Consider the following 17,536-nt stretch of genomic DNA (forward strand, 5'->3'; position numbering starts at 1 on the left):
GGCAAATGAAATCTTTGTAATACATTCTTACATGTGCCCCATCAGTTCATATGGGCAGTTTGGAATCTCGTACTCATTGGATATTTCAGAAAACAAGGGATCAAGAAAGTGCCTCTGGTGGAGTACAAAATATTATGGCAAAAAGTTTAAATGCAACTGAGTGTTTCAGCAGAGATGAGGCTTTAAGGTAATGTGAACAGCCAGCCAATCTCAATTCTACTCTGAGATAGCCCACTCTTGCTTTGTAGAGAGATCTGCTTCGCTCTGTCACGTACGAGGGTTGGTTCCAAAGGTAAAAGGTGCTGCCAAAGTGGTTAATGAAAACGACTATTTAAACCCCACTAACAGGGCCATTGAGTGGCACATGCAGTTGAATAAACGGAATGCCGTAGAAGCAGTGATTTCCACTCAGGTACAGCACACAAGTGTGTGCTATTTTCTTACATTAATTCAGAGGATAGGTTATGCAGAGATGAAGATAATGGCTATTTTTAACAGTTCTTCCTTAATCATCTTGCCAGACCAAAAGACTAAGGTTGTGTTAAGGCTCCATTAACCTTCACTCTGGTGCCTATACCATATCTTTTCATCATCAACACTGTCCTTGTGTTCTGAAGTTTTCATCAGTAATAAAATGAAAGACAGTCTAGCCTCCCAGAGGGCATTCATTATAAGGTAAAGCCATGTTTACGTCAAGCTTATTCATGGAGACACTGAAGCTTCTCTGCTTTCCAGTAGGTGAAAGTGCATACCCACCTTCTAAGCACTGCTGCCAATAATGTATGCATCGGAGGCATAGCAGTTGGCTTTATGACTGGGATCCTAATGGGATTAACTGAATGAAGCATTCATAAAGGTTTGGTCTAGCAATCACAATACCAGTCTGATTACCAGGAACTCTAAAATACAAATCTCTGCACTGATACACATACATATTCTTTTTGCAGATTTGGGCAATTCTTAGCCTATGTGCCTCAGTTTCCCCATTACTAAAATGAGGATAATACATTTACTTTTCTAACTTACAAGACTGTTGTGAGGATGAATCAAAGTCTTCAAAGTGCTTTCTCCTGTATCTACAGTAGGGTTTTTGTTGTTGAAACATCACATACACCTGGGTGAACCAGTTCACAACAGCTGGTAACTATTCCGGAAAGTAAGTTTTGAAAATTTTTCCAAAATCCTATTATAACAGAGGCTGCTAGCACAGCTAAAATTAGTGTTTGTCAGGTTTCCTCATACCTATCCAGTTAAAAAAAACTGCAAACACTAAAAATTGGTTTTAGACTATATTTTAGTTTAGGAAACAAAATATTAAGGAAGCTTAGTACTCAAAAGCTCAACAAAGCTCCTTTTTTACTTACAAAAAAATAAAAGAAAAAGAAAAAGAGGCTTTTCAGTCATCAGGACAAAAGAGCAAACTAAAAGCACACAAAAGCAGAAAAAATTATAGCCACATTTCAGGTACTTTAATTTGGCTTTGGCTGTTTACAATAATCTAATAGCAACAGATTTAAAAACCGAAATTATGGAAAATTGTTGAAAATATAAATCGATTGACTCACAAAAGTTCCAACCTGTGCTAATGTGGAATAAATGAGATAAGAACGGCCACATTGGGGTCAGACCAAAGGTCCATCTAGCCCAATGTCCTGTCTTCTGACAGTGGCCAATGCCAGGTGCCCCAGAGGGAATGAAGAGAACAAGGAATCATCAAGCGATCCATCCCGTTTGCCCATTCCCAGCTTCTAGCAAATAGAGGCTAAGGACACCATTCCTGCCCATCCTGGCTAATAGGTGAGAGTTACTTAGCCACACTGGGGTTTTTAGGTTAATTATATCCTAAATGGCTCGGAAAAGATCTCAGAGATTTTGCAGCTTCTTGCCTTACAGTCAGTGATGAGCTGCCAAAATCTTAACAACCGGTTCCCTATAAAAAGTTCTGGTTTAAGGGATGTGCCACAATACGTATTTTTTGTACCAGTAGGGTTATCATACGTCCGTATTTTCCCAGGAGGGATTTTTAAAATTTAAAAATTCCTCCCGGACGGCGATTTAAGAACCAAAAAGCCTGACCTGTCTGGGACAATACTTTAGGCTGGTGTGTTAACCCTGCCTAAAGTTCTTTTTTAAAAAAATGGGCCTGAACTAGAAACGAGCTCCGTTTCACAGGTGTGGGTCCCCGCCACTCCCTGGGGGTGTGCTAGGGTGACCAGATGTCCCGATTTTATAGGGACAGTCCCAATTTTGGGGCCTTTTTTTATATAGGCTCCTATTGCCCCCCACCCCGTCCTGATTTTTCACACTTGCTGACTGGTTGTGCACATGTGTGGGTCCCAGCTGCTCCCTGCCCCCCTTATTGAAGCAGGTGTGCAGGGTTACTGCCCTGGGAACTGCAGGGACCAGTGGACGTGGGGCCAGCTGAAGACGGGGGTGCGGAGCTGGCTGTGGGCAGGGCAGGGGGTGCAGAGCTGGCTGGAGACAGGAGGGTGCGGGGTTGGCTGGAGGCAAGGGGGTGTGGGGCTGGCTGGAGGCAGGGCAGGGCTGCAGGGGGGTGTGGCAGGGGTCAGCTGGAGACGGGGGGGTGTGTGGGGCTGGCTAGAGACAGGGCAGGGGGTGCGTGCGGCAGGGGCTGGCTAGAGACAGGGCAGGGGGTGCGTGCGGCAGGGGCTGGCTGGAGGCAGGGGCTGGCTGGAGGCAGGGCAGGGCAGGGTGTGTGCGTGGCCGGAGGCAGGGGCTGGCTGCGCGCAGGGTGGTGGGTGCCTACGGGGAGAGTGGCTCGGAGCAGCCCGAGCAGCAGGACGAAGCCCAGGCCCAGCAGAGCAGCCGGGGACCCAGGGCCAGGGGAGCAGCAGCAGCACCATGGCTTGTGTCAGGGCCAGGCAGCAGCCCACGTGGCTCCCGCAGCGCAGCACCCCCGGCGGCCGGAGGAGGAATTACATCACTTCTCGGCCGGAGCCCATCAAAGCCTCAGCGCCCCCTGCAGGGAAGTGGGTTAACAACCGGATCTAAAACTGCTTCAAAATTTAACAACCGGTTCATGCGAACCGGCTCCAGCTCACCACTGCTTACAGGTACTTCTGGTCACGAAAACATACTCAGGAATTGTTTGCAAGAAAGAGAAACAAATGGCTTAAGTAAATAACATTTTTTTAAAAAAAAATTAGAATATATACATTGCAAGTAGATTTACAGTCTAGTTTTACAACAAAGTGCTCTCACCTGAAAGTGGCTTCAGTCCCTACCATGGGAATTTAAACTCGATAAGTTTATGGAGGAGATGGTATGATGGGATAACATGGTTTTGGTAATTAAATATTCATGGTAAATAGGCCCAATGGCCTGTGATGGGATATTAGATGGGGTGGGATCTGAGTTACCCAGGAAAGAATTTTCTGTAGTATCTGGCTGATGAATCTTGCCCATATGCTCAGGGTTTAGCTGATCGTCATATTTGGGGTCGGGAAGGAATTTTCCTCCAGGGCAGATTGGAAGAGGTTTAAAAGGTTTAAGTTATGCTCAAAGTTCAAGTCAACCTAATGAATTCTTAAAGAATATAAAACCTTGCTGTTCACCTTTATAAAAGACTATTTATAATTTGTAACAACACTACACATGGATTTTAATAATGATTTAAGATATTTTATCTTAGTTTTTAAATCTGCATTTCAATTCCCTTTAAAGACACTGTAGAGATAGTTACGTCACTATAATCCAACCATCTGAAATTTGATTTCCCCCCCTTTTCTTGTTTTGGAGTGGGCAGAAGCAGAGAAACAGGCTCTACAGATTTTCATTGGCCTTCAGGTAATGTCCCTGCTGCATACTTTAATAGACAGCCATTTCTGCCCACAGGAGAATAAGAATAGTCCCTTTTCAATTACACAAGTCAATTAGGCTCTGTGATGAGGGGGTCTCAAAAGAATATCCTGCAAGCTTGTTCACAGCGAAACAAAGGGCATGACCACTCACATCATTTCCCATGACATCTGGTTGGAAAGAAGGAAAAAACATAATACTGCCACCTCCTCGCACTTGTCAATATTATATTATATACATATATATATAAAAATATAAATGAACTGAGAAGAGGCAGGGAGAGGAAGCATACTATGCATCTGAATTCTAGCAGCTGCAACTGATTGTGCTGTTGTAGTTAAGGTTGTATTCAGCATATTTATCATATCATATGGTAAATTCTACTTTCACAGGCTTATACAATAGTCATAGCAAATCACACCAGGTACAAAAGTAATTTCTTATAAAAGAAATCAGTCAAAGTAGGTAAGAGGTTTTTTTTATTTAAAAAAAAAACAAAACCTCACAATCGCTTGAATATTTGCATATACAAATTGCTCTGATTAAATCATAAAGGAGTCCCCCAGGCCCAGCATGTTAAACAGCTTGGATTTAGATTAAATGTAAACATTCTATAATCACTCTACTAGTGTAATCATTTCTTTAATTTGGAAAACTGAAAGAGTGGCTACAGTTCACAAGTAGTAGTTCCTTTAAGTATATTAGATGTTCCTTCATATGCATACTAGATAAGTTTATAGAAAGGCCATTAAATAATCAACAGCAAACATTATAGAAGTATTTGCATGTTCATTTCTCCAGAGTCTGGTACTTCTTTAAAAAGTATCACGATGCTTTGTTTCACAACCTCAGTTTTTTATTTTTAACTAAAAAAGGGACACATCAGGAACTAATTCCACCAGCTTAACTTTGGGGACATGTGCTATGAACACATACTTGTTCCATACCTCTGTTGAAAAGTTCCATTCTCACAAGCAGGCAGTACATACTGAAATTTACAAGAAACTTAGAAGACTAGAAGTTTTGCAGATTTCTCTCCCTTACCTGCTCACAAGAACTGGGCAGTCTGGCAGAATGTGTGACAGTACAGTGCAATGTGCACACCCTTGATTCCCAAACCCAGAATTCTGGATTTGCTATATGTCATTTAGATAGAATCCAAACTTCTCAGCTATGTGGCAAACCTTGTTAGGGGTAGGTGCTGTCAGGTTCTTCAGAATCAGGAGAAAATATGTATAATGTTAGGCTCAACATCAGACCTGTCAATTTTGATAATGACCCTTTAAAATGACTGGGCTGTAAAAGCTAGCATCTAAACAGTAATGTTATTTGAATTTAATTTTTGTATGCACTATTCTACCGTATTTTGAAAATGCAATTACTGTAATGGATTACCAGCTTCTGTTCATAGTTCAATCTGCTCATCTTGTTATATGCCATTCTACAGCAATTTTTAGTGACTCAGGCATGCATCTGCTGCTACCAATTTGTGCCTGTGCTACTCTTTGCTGCTTGGTTGGGGATGTCTTTGGAACAAGAAAAGTCAGTCAGTCAGTGGAGGTTTTAATCTTTAAACTGTGGTCTTGCGCATAAGGGCTGGCCTACATAAGGAGCTATTCCAGTATAACTCTTCTACTGTTCCAGTATAACTCCACGAGGGGATTCTCTTATCCTGGGACTAGCAAATCCACACACGGAGTTATTCCAGACTAACTACTGTGCTTAAAATTCACACCCTACCTTAATCTGAATGAACTTTCAAGTGCAGCCAAGCCCTGAAGAAGAAAAAGAGAAACTAAATAGGTACAAGTATCAGAGGGGTAGCCATGTTAGTCTGGACCTGTAAAAGCGGTGAAGAGTCCTCTGGCACCTTACAGACTAACAGACGTATTGGATAAAGCTTTCGTGGGTAAATACCCACTTTGTAGGATGCAAGTCAGTCAGTCTATAAGGTGCCACAGGACTCTTTGCCGCTTAAATAGGTACAAATTATCCTAAATTCGGCTATACCATTTCTGGAATACATACTAGGTGGAAACAAAAAATATTCAGATGTCATCAGCTCCATTTTTCAGGGGAGCTTGTAGGATGGGAGCTCTTAGGTGGATTTCTTTCAAAGAAGGGGTCATTAAGGTTAGACTGATGTCACCTAAAAGCTAATTTTACAATTTTCAGGCAGGGCAGCATTATGCAGTTTTACTTTTCTCTAATACAAGTTAGAGATTTGCAAATCCCAGAGAATCCCACATCAAATACTGGGATGACAAGTTGTAAACAATGACTTTACATCTGGTCTACTGCATAACTGTATAAAAACATATGCAATAAAGATCCAGGTAACTGTTCTACACATTTTCTGTACCTTCTTCAGTTCACGTCAAGACTTCAAAGTCTGCAGATTAATTTGTCATACATGGTTATTTAGGGGTCCAAGTCTGAAATTTATGGTCTTAAGATATATGACAATGGACTGTCTAATGTCCAGTTTATTCCTCAGGCAAATAAAGTGCAAGATGGGAAAACAGAGCAAAATCTCACTGCCTGCCCAAGGCAGTCTGAGCTTTAAATCCACTTTGTCTTGTTGAGATAAGATCCAATAAAGAACAAAGCCTGAATTTCAACAGTCAACAAGGTGGTGGAAGTGGCCCTCAGCTACAGCATCTGCAAGTGCCCAGATACGTGGCCACCATAATAACGTAACCATTAAAATTACCCTGGCTAGTGATGCAGATACAAAGCACGTTGCCATTTAACAACCTGCATGATCTGGCTGAAAATGCTTAAGAGCCCAAATAAGGGTTTTTTAAAACAGAGGCAGAAGACAGCAATGCACCATTCAAACTTCAGGTAAGGGTTGGGTGCCACCATGAAGCTACTGGATTACCTGTTTTCAAGGACAGAGCAGTATGCATTTGGGAGAAGAGGAAGGGAAGAGTAGTAATCCACAATTCACCATTTTTGTCTTCCCAAAGGCTCTCTCTCTTTTGCTAATCCATCCTTTCGGCTGGCGAGAGCTCAATCTAGCTCCCTTTCCAACACGTCAACGCTGCTTTTTGGATTGGCCCATTGGAAAGGAATGGTGTACAAGGCACAGCTGCTAAACAAGTGGGCCTGATTCTCAGTTACTCTAAGATACTTTTATGCTATTCTAGCAGCAGCAAGGGGGGTTTAAAGTGGGGGAAAAAACAGACCCCTGAGAATACCCCTGCTTAGAGGCCCTTCCTGGCCAGTGTAGAGTTGACATAAAGGCTCTCTACCAGCCCTGCTCCCTGGCAGAGGGGGTGAATCAGGAGAATGGTTGGAGTGACCTGGTGTACGATTATTCTGTGTTTCAGCTTCAGAGCTTTTCTGACTTATGTCAGGGGTCAGGCAGGCTCCTGCATGGCCTGAGAATACATGGCTTTTAGCCACCTTAACTACACACTTCCATGATTCCCCTTTCCACTTGACATAGAGAAAAGGAGTAACTCAAAATCAGTGCCGCTCTCTCCAGCTTGGGGCCCAAACAAATCCACACCAGCCAACAGATTATTCTTCTGAAGACCATCAGGCCGGCCTAGATATGGACCTTTAGCTGCTTAGGTGTGTACTGGGTTTGAAACAGAGCTGTAAAGTTTAATTTTTACTTCCACTAAATATTGGTGGCCTATGTTTTACTATTCAAGCTCAAAATGGATTGTGCACATAAGATACTCCAAACCTCCCTCTGTTCTCAGGGTGAAACCGACGGTGCTTTAAGAAGCTGGGGAGAGAGAGAAAAGATTAATCTACACCAAATAGCTCCACTACCCCTCATTAGAGTAGTTGGGCAATTATGCAGTTTTCAGCATAAAGGCACCATTAAATTTGGGGGATTCCAAATTGATGGTCAGTAGTGACAGAGCGATGCCCAGCAGCAGGGGCTCTTGAACAAAGAAGTGTTGTTTGTGATATCAGATGTATATTGCTATGGAACTGCAAGCCTCAAAAGCTCTATCTAATCTGAATGTACACTACTGGCACAGGAGGAATATCTGATTAGTGCAGCAACAGTATGCATAATCTCACTAGCAGCAGTATCTTATGAGTACATAAATACATGTAACCAGGAAGGTTTTCACATTATATAGCTAAACCACCCATTTCCTCCTGAAACAGTTTAACGTGTGTCCATACTAGCCTCCTGGTTTGTGCAGGACTCAAACAGTTCAACAACTATCTGATTGTACCGTTTACCTTGCAATGACGCAGTCTGCAAACCTACACCATGCCCTAAGGCTGCCTCCATTTCTTCAGAAATTGAGCTTTAAAAAACCTTCTGAATGCATAGAGGTCATGGTTCTGGCATCTACACTTCACCATTTACAGTATTATAATACAGTTTGATCTACCTACAAGGATGTAACCAAACCTTGGTGTAACTGTTGCAGAGCACTGACCTAAAGCTAGCATTGGACAACATGGTAAAATATATAGTATAGTTAGAACCTTACTGACAGCTTGAAAAAGCATCTGAATGAAGTATTAGCTCTGAAGCCTAATGACAATTTGAATGTTCTCTGTTACCACTGAGCATTTTAACAGAGCTATGCAGCCACTATATTTCACTGCTTGGTTGAAAAGGGAAAACTTTCTCCTAGGCCTGTGGCATATAATACCCTTGAGGGTTTAGCAGTGGCAGTGGAATCTTGGGGAAGGCTCATTCTAGAGTTAGTTCTGTAAGGTTTCTCACATAGGTATGTTACCTAGAGCTACTACTTGACTCTCCGTTGACAAAATATTTTCAGATACTTCAATATTAAACTTCAAAAGAATATGGCAGCTGCAAGCTCTCTCATTACAGTTTCAGGGAGAAAGTTACTATTCTCACTTAGACTTATCAATAAAAGCCCAAGAAATATGAAGGGGCTCACAGCTAACAGATGAAGAAGTGTCAAGATTTGTAAGATCAATGATTCAGAGCCTTTAAAAAGTTCAAAAGAAAAGAAAAATGTTCAAGTTTACAGACTGCTTCTTCAGGATCAGCAGAAAACAAGAGGCCGAAGACCAGATAGAATCTATTACTTACGTACACAGACACCCACCCCCTCTCTTTGGGAAGATATCTTGTCTATTATTAATCTGAACAAATACATTCACTGTAATTACCCAGTATATTCAAACTTGCATTCCATAACGTACAAGGGTATTTCAAAGATAAAAGCCAGACATCAAGACATTTCAGGGAAGCACTGGTGTTCTTCCCTCTGATAGTCCTCCTCTTGTAAACCTCAAAACTCATTTTTAGGTGTTTTGTAAAAGTACTGTGTACGCCTACAGTGCTCTACAACTTCAAAAATAACAGCATCTAACATTTAAAGCAGCAGATTCTTTTAAGTACAACACCACCTCATGTATCTAAATAAAATGAGTGACAAGATAATAAATATAGACTTATGGAGTATCAATTCCCTTTATGCACATCAAATAACTAGTTCAGCTAACCGTGGGTCAGACAAACAAGGTTACATATACAGTATATTCTCTTCAATTCATAGATTCTGTACCTTAAACCTTTCTTAAAATCTTGTTAGTTCAGCTTTAAAAATGTGCTAATGAACACTTCTACTGTAAATAGAATTGGCTACTTTATAACAATATTATTAAGGCTGAGAGACAAGGTCTCAAGACTGAATGGATTTTGAGGTAAGGGTTCCATTTGGTCTTTCATTCATAGTGCTGTTAAGATGTTGTGTATCACAAATACAGTACTGTAATATTTAAGCAAAACAGTCTTGGACACTTACTTTGCCTCCTTTTGTGTGTTTAGTCAGTACCTTACTGATGCATTGAATAAGAATTTAAAATACCTCAAATATAAATAGAATTTGGATGGCAATTTAAATTACAAGATACTGACTCACATAACCAATAAGAAAAGGGCAAGCTTGTGACTCAAACCAATACGTACTCTCTCTCTCTCTCTCTCTAAATGTGGGTATTTTGGCAGGAGGAAGTGTCTGTTTGATAGATGTATGAGAGAAAGGCAAAAACACATTTAAAAAGGAACTTGCTAAATAGGGAGAATATTGTATTGGAAGCCCATTTGCCCCACTTAAGAAGAGATCTCTAACTTTTTTTGATTCACTATTCCTTGCTCATGGACGTGCTAGTACAAGCCTTACCTTTGCAGTGTCTGTGTAGCACATCTAATGCAGCAATGAGGAACTCGTGTGCATCCTGTTGCTCGTACCCTGCTAAATGCCGTGCGTGCGTCCATACCAGGTGCAATAACCTATATGGAATGTGAGGAGATCGGTGCCCAGAGTAAAACTGCTCAAAGCAAAGAAAAGGACATGATGGTTAACGTGATACATGGTCTCTGTGCATTCAGCCATAAAAGAAGTTAGTGACTGGAATTAGAGAACTGAAGTTATATGCCACAGTTTTGACAGTCTTACACTGAGATGTTCAGGTTTGTTTGTTTTTTGTTGTTTTTTTTTTAAACAGATCCTCCAAGTGAGTGGTTTGGGAACAGAACACACTGGACACATTTATTTAAGTTATAGGCACCTTTTATAGTTTTCATTCTTGCAGCTTCCTGGTTTTGTGGTGATCAGCCTGCATTATGAGTAATGTCATATTGAGGACAGAAATGAGCAGTACTCAAATCTGCTTACTCTGGACAGCATGCTGGAATCTCTAAAAATGTATTTGCTCTAGATTGAAGACATACCCACACATTTAAGGAGTCAACAAGCATATTTGTACATTATACACTTGTACAGAATTAGGAAAAAACACAACAGTAGAGGCCACTGGGAAAAAAAAATATCAATGTTTACTATTAACTACCCCTAGACACCAATATATGGTAATTGCTGGTGAGTAGTGGCCACCACACACTAAAGGTTTGTACATATGGGGAAATTTACTGGGATATACATACCAGTATGTCAAAGCAACATAAGCTAAACCAGAAAAGGGCATTTTTATTCCTGAGTAACAGTGTCCACATGGGAAGTTACACCGGTATAACTATACTGCTAATTATAGCGGCATAGTTGTGCTGGTAAATTTCCCCATGTAGACAATCTCTGTGTCAAGAGTTCCTCCTGTAAATATAAAAGTTCAATTTCAAATTTACTAACTGAAGTGACATTTCATTTCAAACAAGTGAAAAATATATCATTGGACCTCCCCTGCCCTTTGAAGAAACGTTCTCCAGCAAGGGTGCCCTGCTAGGCCATGCTAACTGTTGACAAGACCTCATAAGTGACACTACTGTTTATGTTTGAGGTATATTTTCCAATAAAACTCTTCCATCACATAGAAAAGAATATGCAGCGGATTGAAAAAAAAAAAGTAGCAATGTGGGTTACTTCACTAGAAAAGTTTTTTTTAATCATTATTTCTGGGTTTCTCTTTGCGCTTTTCCTGTGAGCTTTTTCACACCAGTAAAATTGCAAAAACTCTGCTGCAAAGCTGGCTAGAGGAATTGTACAGTCTCTTTTGGGGTTAGCTGTAGGTGAAAAGTAGTCAAGATTATTTTTTCACTAATCCTCATTTCTGTATAAAGCTCTGTAGTCTTTTGTCAAATTTCTCTGCAAATAAAGTTCTCTTCTTCTATAAGCCCCTATTTTCTCAACAAGAAACTATACTGCTGCAGCCCAACAATGCAAAAAACCCTTCTATAAATAAAAGGATCAATAGGTAACTCTGATGCCAACAAGAATGACACCAGGAGACTGGAGCGGTAATTGAAATCTGCTGATGCAGCTACTGCTCAACATTATTCAGGAAACTGCAGCAATAAAACGTCTCTGTTCTGTCACTCCTTGCAATTAGTCTCAGAGCTCTCTGGTCATTTTAACCAAGAGCACTCTCCATAATTACTCCACGGCAGATACTAGACCTGCCAGCAGATTTTACATTCTTTAGTGCTTCATTAGGATGAAAGGAATCTAAAAGAAACTATCAAATTATTGGCTATTACCATATGGAAACTGGAAACACACCCAATCACAGTACTGTTAAATATACAGTACAAAAGCTTCACTCATATCATATTTAGTAATAGTCCCTATGCCTTTTTACTTAGCAAATTTTTACTACTTACAGACAAGGATGCTGGAACAATTTGTATAGTGGGGGTGCTGAAAGCTATTGAACCAAACTGTAAATCCTGTATATAATGGAAACCACTTCAAGCCAGGGTGACCAGATGTCCCATTTTTAAGCCCTCCTACAGGTGTCCTGATTTTTTCTTAAAAATGGGCAAATTGTCCCGAATTTTCTGTCGTCCTCCCCTACCATTACTAGCGGGTCCTGTTGCTGGCAAGATCCCTGCTCGCCAGCCGCCCACCCACTAGCAGTGAGTGGGGGGGCTCCAGTGGCTGACAATGGGGGTGGGTGTGCAAGGCTGGTGGCGGGGCAAAGATACAGCGTGTGGGGCTGGCCGCTCCCCCTGCTGATCAGTCAGTGCAGCCCCTGCTGCCTGCTAGTTCTCAGCCAGCAAGGCCCCGCCCCCCATCCTGTTTCTGGCTGGCACTGGCTACATGCTGTGGTGGCTGGTGAATGCAGCCAGGCGCCAGACGGTGGCCAGTTATGTGTCGCCTCTGCTACCCACCCATCAGCCCTTTACGTGCTCCCCCTCCCGCTTTCCTCTCCCTGCTTTGCCCCTTCGCCCCCCAAGTCCTGCTGCTCCTCCATAGCCCACCCGGCGGGGCATGTCCCGCTCCCAGAGCTGTGCAGAGAACCAGCCCCTGGTTGGAGCACTCAGCTCACCAACAGCCTGGCTCACCTTCTCCTATGGCTGCGCTGGTGCCCCGGGAAAACCCTCCGGCCTGGGCACATGAGCCTAAACCCCACACAGCCCTGGCACGGGGAACACTTCGCCCCCCAGCTAAGCTCTGGAGTGGTGGTCGGTGAGTGATTTTCAGACTGTTCCTGTCCCGAACCTGCAGGCTCCACAGCAGCCTCTGGGGCAGGGGCTTAGCACCCTCTTCACCCACCCCGACCCTCTGGGTCCTGCCTCCAGGGAGCGCGGGGCTGCTCCATCCCCTAGGCACCCTCCCCTGCTGAGCCACCTCTCTGGCGGAGTTCGTTGAAGCCCCTGCAGTCAGGTTCCCTGGGCCCTGGTGCACAACACAACCTTAGGGCTTAACCCCTTCCTGCCCACACTTGAGCTGGAGGTGGCTGGGTAATGTAGGTGGCCAACAACAGCCTGGAGGTGTTAGCTGCCTTTCAGCACTGTGCGGGCAGGAAGGGACAAGCTGCTTCCAACCATATGCTGCGGGGGGGGGGGGGGGAGGGGGAATAGGAGAAAAGCTCTGAAAAGACACAAGCCAAGTCATCCCTTCCCCACCCCTCACCCCCCTCCTCCCCTGCAGCTGAAAGCAGCTCCTGTCCCTTCCCTCCCACACAGTGCCAAAAGGCTGCTGCTGGCCACATTCTGGTGTGAATCCTGGCAGAAATCTGGGGAGGGGGGCATGTGATCCTGCATGCTCCCCACCATGAGCTACCTCGGGAAGATGCGGCGCCAGGTACCAGGAGAGGCGGGTCAGTCATGGGGGCCCAGCCAGGAATGGAGGGCGAAGAGCACCAGGCAGGGAGGGTTGGGTAGGTCCGTCACCCCCGCCCCCCCCATGTGAGAGAAGTAGGGGAGTGCGTGTGTGTAGGGAGGTAGGAGCATGTGTGTCACCCCTCCCTGTGTGAGCCCATAAGCCTTAAAGATAAGAAGGTAAATAAAAAGAATCCAACTACGCAGTATTTCTTTTTAACAGGGACTCAGTCAACTTGATGTTAATTTGAATGTTTGTACTGCATAGTTCGGACTGATTGCTGTTGAACAAGCCTGAAAATGAGTAATTTTACCAGGTGCCCCATATTCAGCACAGGGAAACATGGTCACCCTACTTCAAGCCGGGGAGTGCGGCAGCACCTCCCCGGACATCTAGTTCCAGCACCTATGCTTACAGACTACCAATGTAAGAGCAATTCTATAGGCACATTACCTTTTTGAAACAGAAACAAATCAACCAATGCCAATATAGATCCTAGAAGGATCAGACTAATTGCATCTTCAACTGTGGTAAATATATAAAATATATATTTTTCTAATTTTATAGTGTGCTTATCAAAAAAAGTCGATGCAAGTGACAAAGTGTTGTCCCCATGTTAACTGAATCGTTCTTCAACCTACAAAGACCACTGTGTCCCGCTCCATGTTGAGAAATAGAAACACAGTTGTGCTTCTAAACCTTGAGCTCATTGGAATATAATTTGTGTGCTTATATCTAAGGACTAAAAGAATCTCACTAGGGGAAAACTACTAAAAAAAAAAATGTTCAATCAAATATTTAAAGTGTTAGTACTATTGTATATTTAATACTTGGTATTTTAAAGTTTTGTCATTACTGATTTTTAATTATAACTACTGTAAGCTTCTCTAGTGCTCTAAGTATTTCAGGAGACTCTACTGTAAAGCAGAACACGGAAAAGTGAATTTGCTGCATACAAACATATGCAGGCATTTAGTTCTAGAGCTCAGACACTACAAAGAGCTAACAGAGCATACCAGGTACAAGGCATGCTTATAAGCACACACTGATTTCTTCTGCACTTTTGAAGGTGACTAACAAAAATGCTAGGTTATGGCTTTTTTGCCTCTTTGTGATGTATAAAACAGCCTAAAAGATTGTACATTTTTTCCAAAAACCTTCAAAAATCTGCTCATTTATTCGCTTTGAAATATCAAGAATGTCAAGTCTGGTCTTCCCCAGTTTTATTGGCGAACACTTTGGGGGTCTCAGCGATGTGTATTGTGGGCTTTCCACAGACCTCAACTCAAGGGGTAGAAGTGCACAATCCTTAACAGAGACATCTATTTCTTCCAACTGTTCGTGGGCTGAGGTCTCCATGTTTAAATATGCCCTGCCCTAGTATTTTTATACTGGCTCATGGCTACCTCTAGCAGTAATGTATATGGGATTTCTAGATTTCATCATACATGTTTTTACACAATTAGTACTCAGCAGCAATATACAGCAACCTCGACTCATCAGACAGAGCTAGAACAGGTAAGACCCCACAGGCTATACCACTGCGGGGATGCTCTTCTCCCATCAAAAATGGATGTATGGAGGAGGTGTTCCAGCTATGGGAATAAACAAAACTACTTGAGCAATCTTGCATATATACCAAATTAACATTCTTTCTGCAAGTAAAGAGTTCTTTTAGGCCTAATTCCTGTTTTGGACTCCATTCCAACTGGAAAAATTAAAAGTTTCACTTATGAATTATTTTTCAACTTAATAACCTTAAATAGACAGGAAGTCTACAGTGGAGGATGGGGGAAGAATATATTTTGGCTTCTAATACAAATATCTATCCTAGGTCCCTTAACACTCAGTAATGTTTCATGTAACTTGGAAGATCCCAATTTCACAAGCACAGATATAAATTCTATACCTGTTTCAGATGCAATAATTTATTATGGTTTACTGAATGGGCACAAGTTCCACGGAACTTTACTGTGTATGGAACTTTAAGGATTGTGAGCCGTTTCTGCTGTATAAATCTACACAGATTCTTTGCTGAGCAGGTGGTATTAATTCCCACAATTTCTTCTTTCTACTTTTCTTTAACTCTTGACTTTATATAAACGTTGCCTAGACTCTCAAATAGAGGACAATACTGTATGTGCCCAGTAAAGCCTCAGTCTGTGATGTTTAGCATAAAGGCCTTCAGGTACTTTTTCTTCCCTTTGTGCAGGTTTCAGCCAAAATTTATTTACTTTTATTTTCTACGCAAACCATTTCAACAAGGCCTAACATCTTAGACATTAAAGTAATAAATCTTCTCATTCTCCTTTTTCCTGTGCATCTCGGTTTCTAAACCCTCCCTACCTAGTTGTACTGTATTCTTTTGCAGACTCACAGGGGTGGGTAATGACAAGAGAAGGCTTTGTTCTTTACTTTGTGTGAGTGCATGCACCACAATCTGCAATATCCCCAGGTGCTCCTGCTATTCCAGTCACATAGTAGGCGGAGAGACACCCTGCTAATCGTGCCACATCGTAAGGTCATCCTGTAAAGTGAATAAATATCCCTTAGGGACTAGACCATCACTGAACTCATTTTCATTGGTAAACCAAAAGTAAATAAAAGTGAAAAGCCATTAAGCTAACTAGCTCAATTAACGGATTCTATATATTTTCAGTCTTGATTTTTTTTAAATCCAGTTTCAACTATACTGACCATTCCCAAATCCTTTTTATTCTCCCTGCTACGCAGTACAACTGGCTTCATTACATTATTATTTCACTGAGAGGTAAACTGCATGAGCTAAAAAGTTAATAAATACAATTATACATTTTAAAAACAAACACCAGAAATGTGATGCTGAAATATTTGCAAAGCTGCAACTAGTGAATTTATAGGGAAAGAACTATTCCCCTGATGTAAGCAGTGACAAACAACTGACACCTTCATTGCTCACCATCAATCTATTTCAACCAGAAGGAACCTGTCACTTCCAAACATGCAAATGCAGTGGACATTTATCATGGAGAAACCACTGGTACAACCTACGCAACTGATCCTAAGCTGGAAAGCAGAACAACATTATTTCTTTATGGATCACAATGGGCAAAAATCACCCTGATTTTCAAATTGCAGATCTCACTTTTTTTTAAGTTTTCTAAGCTGAATTTATTTGCATGCTCTCACTAGAGTCCCTGGCATTCCATTTGGATAAGATCATGCCTTCAGGAAAGGGGGGTGGAGGAGCGATAAAATTAACCCTTGCCCTGATTATCTGACATTTAATAAGATGGCTTGAGACAACTACATCAATTAACCCCGAGGGAAAGCCAGGTAAAAACCAGATCACACTGAAAACCAGAGACAGAATTTGAACTGCAGTTGCCCTAGTAATTAAGTTACAAAAGATTCCTTCATAAGAGTCACACCACTGAATCTCTATTGGTTAGCCCTCCCTGATCACTGGAAATGCAACAAGAGGGCTCCTTTCTGTATAATTAGTGAGGGGACTGGAGATAAGCAGTTTAGTGCGTAATTATAAGACATTAGATGGAAATGTGCGTGTGCAGAAATTCAAAATGCTCCCATGGGGAAAAGGGGACTTCTAACAAAAATGCTGAGAGATTTATCAAATGTAGCCAATACTATAATATTTACTATTTACAGACAGGAGGAAATATTCTGGAGTTGGGTAATCAACAGCACAGTTTTGCTTCTGACGGACTGGGTGTTAAAATTTTTACTTCTAGGTAATTGTGGTAGTTGTGTGGTAATTCTCTCTCCCATATCACTTACAGTATCCCTCCCTAACATTAGACTCTTACAATAAGCTAAATATCTCAACATGACGTATAAAGATGGACACAGATCACTGCAGTCCTGTCTCTACAATCTGGTATTTTAAACAGCTGAAATTCTATACTCGTTCATGGTATCATAAGTCTCACAACAGGAATTACACAAGAATTGGTGAAAACACAGGTATGGATTTTGATTGGAGGAAAATGTAGGCTGAAATTTTCAAAACTGTCTGTGGAATTTAGAAGCATAATCCAAACTGAAATTAATGCAAGTTGTGCACTTAAATCCTCTTTAGGACTGGGGACAGTTCTTTTGTTCTGGGTTTGTACAATGCCTAGCACAATGGGGTCCAGCTCCATGAATGGAGCTCCTATACACTACACCAACACAAATAATAAATCACCATCCCCCAG

General features: G+C 41.9%; 1 protein-coding gene across 3 annotated transcripts in view; it reads right to left on the bottom strand.

Annotated features, from left to right (window-relative positions):
• The window catches only part of USP22 (ubiquitin specific peptidase 22), a 196,300-nt gene that overhangs the window by 14,169 nt on the left and 164,595 nt on the right, over positions 1–17,536 (bottom strand). For all 3 annotated transcript variants that reach the window (XM_084641403.1, XM_084641402.1, XM_084641404.1), the window contains one exon: positions 9,963–10,110. In XM_084641403.1, the coding sequence (XP_084497529.1) occupies positions 9,963–10,110 (148 nt within the window). The remainder of the gene's footprint in view (positions 1–9,962; positions 10,111–17,536) is intronic.

Source organism: Lepidochelys olivacea (assembly GCF_965140295.1).
Source record: "Lepidochelys olivacea isolate rLepOli2 genome assembly, chromosome: 10".
In the NCBI taxonomy this organism is placed as follows: Eukaryota; Metazoa; Chordata; order Testudines; family Cheloniidae; genus Lepidochelys; species Lepidochelys olivacea.